General features: G+C 37.4%; 1 protein-coding gene across 2 annotated transcripts; it reads left to right on the forward strand.

Annotated features, from left to right (window-relative positions):
• The first annotated feature begins 229 nt into the window (after positions 1-229).
• Positions 230-6,037, forward strand: IDN2 (XH/XS domain-containing protein). 2 transcript variants are annotated; one of them, XR_842655.1, is made up of 7 exons: positions 230-1,609; positions 1,812-1,993; positions 2,831-2,920; positions 3,027-3,314; positions 3,925-4,134; positions 4,371-4,486; positions 4,746-4,837. XR_842655.1 is itself a non-coding variant. In XM_011028912.1 (7 exons), exons 1-6 carry the CDS (start codon positions 364-366, stop codon positions 4,977-4,979), a joined length of 2,250 nt encoding a protein of 749 aa, XP_011027214.1. In that variant the 5' UTR covers positions 235-363; the 3' UTR covers positions 4,980-4,981; positions 5,446-6,037. The 2 variants fall into 2 exon arrangements, 1 of the variants encoding a protein (XP_011027214.1); XM_011028912.1 differs by lacking the exon at positions 4,371-4,486 and adding an exon at positions 5,446-6,037 and having other exon boundaries at positions 235-1,609; positions 4,746-4,981.
• Positions 6,038-6,717: the final 680 nt, after the last annotated feature.

Raw genomic sequence — 6,717 nt, forward strand, 5'->3', positions numbered from 1 at the left:
TACTTTATGTTGTTGTTGTTTTTTTTTTTTCCACATTTTTTTTCCCTATTAAGCAAACAGAGTTTAATTACTAGTAATTTCTGTGATTATTTGACTTTTACAATTTTTTTATTAAAATTTATTTGACAAATTGACATCTTGCCATATGATGTCTTGCATGTATAATTTTTTTTCACTCATTTTACATTTGGGCTTTTGAATTTCTGCTTGGGCATATGTTGATGATATTTATGATATCGTTTTGTATCTTTGTCCAGCTTTCTGCTGTTAAGAGTAAGAAAAAGATTCTATTCACATTATGGGTATTTCTTAACATTTCCTTGCACCCAGGTACTCCATTGATACATCCAAGTGCGAAGCTCAATGGATCACAGTTCAGACGAGGAGATTGATGCAAGCGGATCTGATTCTGAAATGGATGAGTATGAAAATGAAGCATACGAAGAACTGAAGGACGGGAAGCTCCGAGTGAAAATTTCTGATGAGACCTTTGCTTGCCCCTTCTGCCCCCAGAAGAAAAGGCAAGCTTGCCTTTACAAGGACCTCTTGCAGCATGCTTCGGGGGTAGGCAAGAGTAGGTCAGAGAAAAGAAGTACCAAGGAGAAGGCTAATCACCTGGCGCTGGTGAAGTATTTGGAAAAGGATTTAACAGCTGCAGGCAGAACATCAAAACCTGTGGGTGAGACTGATCCTCACAGTGATTGTAGCGCTGTGGAGAAAATGGATGCAAGCCAATCTGAAATGGACAATTATGAAGATAGATCTTATGAAGAACTGAAGAATGGAAATCATCAAGTGAAAATTTCAGATGAGACTTTTGCTTGTCCGTACTGCCCCACCAAGAAGAGAAAGCGTGATTACGTATATCAGGACCTCCTCCAGCATGCTACCGGGGTGGGCAAGAGTTTGTCAGAGAAAAGGACTGCCAAGGAGAAGGCTGATCACCTCGCACTAGTTAAGTACTTGGAAAAGGATCTAGCAGCTGCAGGCAGTTCATCAAAACCAGCAGGCAAGACTGAAAATCCTAGTAGTTGCAGTCAGAACGACAAGTTTGTGTGGCCCTGGACAGGTATTGCGGTTAACCTACCTACTAGGAGGGCTGAGGATGGGCGATTTGTTGGAGAAAGTGGGTCTAAATTCAGGGATGAGTTGAAAAGTAGAGGGTTTAAACCGACAAGAGTTCATCCTCTCTGGAATTTTCGTGGTCATTCAGGGACGGCCATTGTGGAATTCAACAAAGACTGGCCTGGTTTGCACAATGCCATTTCATTTGAAAAGGCTTACGAGGCAGATCAACAAGGGAAAAAGGAATGGTTTGCTAGCAGTGGGGAAAAATCTGGTATCTATTGCTGGGTTGCACGTGCTGATGATTATAATTCGAACAATATTATTGGAGAACACCTAAGAAAAATTGGTGACGTTAGAACAATTTCTGATCTCATAGAGGAAGAAGCCCGAAAACAGGACAAGCTTGTATTCAATCTCACAAATGTTATTGAGACCAAGAATAGGTACTTGAAAGAGATGGAGTTGAGATGTTCAGAGACTTCAGCCTCCCTCAACAAGTTGGTTCAAGAAAAAGAGAAGCTTCTTCATGCATATAATGAAGGTGTGTTCTGTTATACCACTTAAGGCAATATTCTCTCTACTTTGTAAAAAGTAATACAACTTTTTCATGAGTAATAATTTAGGTTTTAAGCTGTTATACTCGTTCATGTGCACAATCCGCAGGAAATAGTTGCTTATTTCTTTCTGGTACCATGCTGCTGTATACAAATTTATTCATGCTGCATGCATATGATCATTTGCAGAGATAAGAAAAATTCAAACAGGTGCAAGGGATCACTTTCAGAAGATATTGAATGACCATGAAAAGATTAAGTTGCAACTAGAATCTCACAAAAAAGAGCTTGAGATGCGTGGATCAGAATTGGAGAAGCGTGAAGCCAAAAATGAAAGTGACAGACGAATTCTTTCTGAAGAGATTGAAAAGGTGCGTTCCTTGGTGCTTGAGTGGAATGGCTATTGTATGCATATTCTCATGTTCTGGCATGAATATTGAAGAGGTGAAACCAATAACTTAAAATCATAAATAGGAGAAAAAAGAAGGTAAATGGTGTCAACTATTTATTATTGCAGACCTGATTTCATTGATTTGTTGAAGAGGAAGAGCATATAAAATGATCGATCTTGCTTACATTGCGTTCTGTTAATGATATTATCAGAGCTTGAATGGAAAAACATGTTGTCACAGTCAACTAAAGTCCTGGCCCCACCAAAGAATTTGAAAACTAATCTCTTTTTATACTAGAGTTCACTTCAACCTGTTACTTCACATTCAGTTTTCTTTAGTGCTGATTGATTGAAGCATCCTTGCTGTTTTCTAAATGATTTTGTGTGCTTTGGAGTCGGAGGTGGTTATATCCTTTTTTCCTTGAGGGGTCATATTTTTGGGATGCCATGGTTCTATCCATTGTCTCTGTTCAATAAATTCTTTAGAGAAAAATAAATCTTTTCCTTTCCACTCACAAGGTATGATTTTCAAAAAGATTGTTTTCTGCAACTCTGCTAGATGGACTCTGTGCATGGTGTTTCCCTATCTCTTGTTTGTTCGAGGGGCATTTCTGACTATGTTAATGTACTTAGATCCCTAGCTTAATGGTCCAAACGTATTATGCATTCTCTGGTGTAATTTATTACAATAGGCTGTTTCACACAATAACCATGTGACTATTTGTTATTTTAGCATCAGTTGAAGTGTTTCTTATGATATTATCTGCTCAAATATTCGACAAGTTTGCCATGTCTGCCCTTTTTTTTTATATTTCAGAATGCAGTTAGAAACAGCTCACTTGAGTTAGCTGCTGTGGAGCAACAAAAGGCTGATGAGGATGTCTTAAAACTAGCTGAAGATCAGAAGGTTGGTTTATTCGTTTGCGTACTTTAATAAATAGCAGAGCATATCTTTATCAATGTTGATAACACGACATGTTGAAGTTATATCTTTGATTTTTGATGCCATTCAGAGACAAAAAGAGGAACTTCACAATAGAATCATTAGATTGGAAAAGCAACTGGATGCAAAACAAGCACTGGAGTTGGAAATAGAGCGGCTCAGAGGCGCATTAAATGTGATGAAGCACATGGAGGATGATGGTGATGTAGAAGTTCTGAGAAAGATGGATGCGATAATAAAGAATTTGAGAGAAAAGGAAGGAGAACTCAATGATTTAGAAGCTCTTAACCAAACTCTTATTGTAAGGGAACGCAAGAGCAATGACGAGCTTCAGGATGCCCGCAAAGAACTAATTAATGTTAGTAGTTTCTACTCTTCCAAGTTTACCCAAGTCCATGACTTTTCATTCTTAACTGATAAGACAAGCTATTTTCACAATTATAAATCTAGGAATATTGTGTTCTCAGCTGTGACAACATAATTTGGTGTGGTCCATATTCCATTTCATTATGATGACGCTACTCAACCCTTATAGTTGTTTAGGGGATTGTAGATGATTAAATATCCTGGGATGGAATGGAGTGGTCAAGAATATTCTTGTCTTCCCCCATGTGGTTGGTAGTGCTAAAAATCCATGAAGAATATTCTTGTCTTCCCTCATGTGGTTGGTAGTGCTAAAAATCCATGATGATGATGAGTTGTTTAATTAACAATGAAGGATTGGAACCCTTTGGTTTCTGGCATTGGTTCTTTTCTTTCTAATTGGATTTGTTTCAGTTAATATCGAACTTCATCATCTGACAATGCAAAATGTTACTCATTATGAGCAATTTCTATTTTTCAGCATGTTGAGTACACAATTCTACCCATTATTTAAATGCATAGCGGATATTTTTTGAAGCTCTCTCATATACTGTACTTGTTCCTATCTCCTGGTTGTTAGATATCACCAATCCCCTTTTTGGCAGGGCTTGAAAGAAATATCAAATCGAGCTCATATTGGTGTAAAGAGAATGGGAGAACTTGATAGTAAACCATTCCTTGAAGCAATGAAGAGAAAATATAACAATGAAGAAGCAGAGGATAGAGCTTCAGAAATTTGCTCATTGTGGGAGGAATATCTTAAAGATCCAGATTGGCATCCTTTCAAAGTTGTTATGGTTGATGGGAAACATCAGGTGTGTCTTCCTAATAGGCATTTATTTGTGCTACATATTGAGCAATGTTGCATATTTCGATGCATTTTATGTTTCCAATGCAAGAAACAAGCTTGGCAAGTATGGTAGGATATATTTCTTGTGGGCCTAGAGTTTACATTCTCAACAACTTGGCACCATTTCCCTTTTGTATACTTCTATACAGTGAGCTAGGATGAATCTAATTTCAGCAATTGAGTTTCCTCTTTGTTGAACAGATTTTCTGTCAATGTGGTCTCGTTTCAGAATTTTCCTCTGAATTTTCCCTTCACCATCTATGACGAGCTCGCACTTTTCTTGAATGGTGTATGAATGTCTGCTTTCTGTCTTAAAAGTAAGCGGCCATGTCAATGTGTTAATCGGGTCAATTTGATTTGTCAAGCTATTTTAAATATCAAGAAATCCAGGAGATGTTAAAAAGTTTACTTGTAGTATTTACATTTGAAGAATTGAATTTATGTACTAATAATTTTATTCTGATATTTTCCTTTTTCTTTCTCATTGTGGTTTTTCCAATCCCTTTGCCAAGTATGCTGCACCTTGATCATTGCTTCCTTTCACAATGAATGGCTAAATTTTAATTGTTGGTTCAGGAAATAATTGATGAAGAAGATGAAAAATTAAGCCGCCTGAGGGATGAGATGGGTGATGAAGCTTACATGTCTGTGAGGACATCCTTAATTCAGGTAAATGAATACAACCCCAGTGGCAGATATATTATCTCGGAGTTGTGGAACTACAAAGAAGGGAAAAAGGCTACCCTGGGAGAGGGAGTCTCATTTTTATTGAGCAGATGGAAAGCACTTAAGCGCAAGAGGGAAGGTTGAAGGTTGGTACCTTCTGTTTCATGTTTCACTTCTGTCTCAGCTGAATAATGTCCTTGCTGTCTCAACTCTCATGTTGATTGTAATGCATCAGAGGAAAAGAGGAAGCACTGGAATTTGGCATTTAGAGAATGAGATGTTTTTCAGAGCTCATCCTGCAGGAATGCTCACTGATTGAAAATCATCCATCTTTTTGTTTAAAAAAAAACTACAAGCAAAGATGTGGGTAACCATTTAAAAGGAATTCAAACCAGTTGTGCATGCTGCATTGTCTCAGTTATCTAGCTTTAATGATTAGGCACCCCTAAAGGTCATTAATAGGAATGGTCATGAAACTTTTTTCTTTTAGCATCCTATTTTGGCATTTGTTTTATTCTAGAAGTTTGAACGCAATGGTCATGAAACTTTTTTCTTTTAGCGTCCTATTTTGGCATTTGTTTTATTCTAGAAACATTGTTGGGATGTACAGGAAAGAACTAATCAACTGCCGAGGTGGAGCGTCGAGACCAGAAATGGAAGACCTTTTATCCGGCAACCAGGAAATAAATCAATCTGCCTAGTGATTGGCTGGTTTAAGGTACGAGATACCTATTCTGTGTAACATACTGAACTTGGTTTTCCGCTCTCATTGGATGTCTTACTCAGAATAAACTGCCATGTGCTGAGATGCGGAATTGGTGTCAGATGATTTTCATAAAGATGTGGACTTAAGTTTGATCCTCCTGGTCTTCAAAAAGTAGAATGTGCATTTTCAGGTGTCCATTCCCTCAGTGTTTGCTGTAAGGCGTACACCTTACAGTTTTCTGAAGGTAGGATAGTAGTGGTCACATTCTTCTAACCTTGTATGTGCTTGCCAGTTTTGTTCCTGCAGATGCAGCAAAACAGCAGACATCCTTTGATTGCTGAAATTGTATTTTAAGAACTCCTTAATGGTCAATAATTTCTTAGCATAATGACCACGAACAGTCATCTTTGCAAATTGTCTTTTCATCAATTTGGCCAATTTAGAATGTTTGAATCATGATTTAGCTGAGATTATTCAAATTGAGTTTTACTTGTCATTTTATACATGAGATCAAACTTGGTCACGAGACAAGAACACGTGTAGAGGTACGCTTGAACCCAGAAATCTCGACAAAGGTAAATCTGGATAATTTTCATGCAATTTTTCATTCCCTGTCAAATGCTTAAAGATGACCCGAAGTTCATCATAATTAGGAGCAGTACAACATGAACACAAGCTCTTGTCTGTTAATTAGTAATTAGTTCTTGTACTAAAAAGTTTATATGGGCAGCTGTAGTTGGTTGGGCCTGGGGTTTTGAATTACTTTTGTTTACAGTAAACGTGAACAAGTCCAAACTGTATATTACCTCTAGAATATTAGAGTTCAAAATGCTCCTCTTCGGCTTCAATAGTTTAAAATTTTCCATGATCGGTCTCGCTGCTTGCATAAATTTGCAAGAAGACCAGAGGAGTGAACAGGGTTGGGCGGCCTCTAGACTTCGCACGAGCGCAGTACGATTGTTAGGCATTTTTTTTTTTCACTCTTTATTTTTTTATGTTTTTATATTGAGTGTTGAAAATAAATTTTAAAAAATAAAAAAATCTTTTTTTAACGCACATTCCCAGACAAACAGGCGGACAGGTCTCGGTTTACAGGCAAGTCAACTTCGGCATGACATAAATTTGACAAAAATAAAATTTGCTTATTTAAGTATACTCAAAGAAAATTACTAATGT

The sequence above is a fragment of the Populus euphratica genome, unplaced genomic scaffold, assembly GCF_000495115.2.
Source record: "Populus euphratica unplaced genomic scaffold, PopEup_1.0 scaffold13.1, whole genome shotgun sequence".
In the NCBI taxonomy this organism is placed as follows: domain Eukaryota; kingdom Viridiplantae; phylum Streptophyta; class Magnoliopsida; order Malpighiales; family Salicaceae; genus Populus; species Populus euphratica.

What these genes read in the sequence shown, in the direction of transcription:
- IDN2 (XM_011028912.1), top strand. Translation starts at nt 364, where the DNA reads ATGGATCACAGTTCAGACGAGGAGATTGATGCAAGCGGATCTGATTCT. An exon ending in TTTCTGAAGAGATTGAAAAG is followed by an intron (nt 1,994 to 2,830) that starts GTGCGTTCCTTG and finishes TTTATATTTCAG; the next exon opens with AATGCAGTTAGAAACAGCTC. An exon ending in CCCGCAAAGAACTAATTAAT is followed by an intron (nt 3,315 to 3,924) that starts GTTAGTAGTTTC and finishes CCTTTTTGGCAG; the next exon opens with GGCTTGAAAGAAATATCAAA.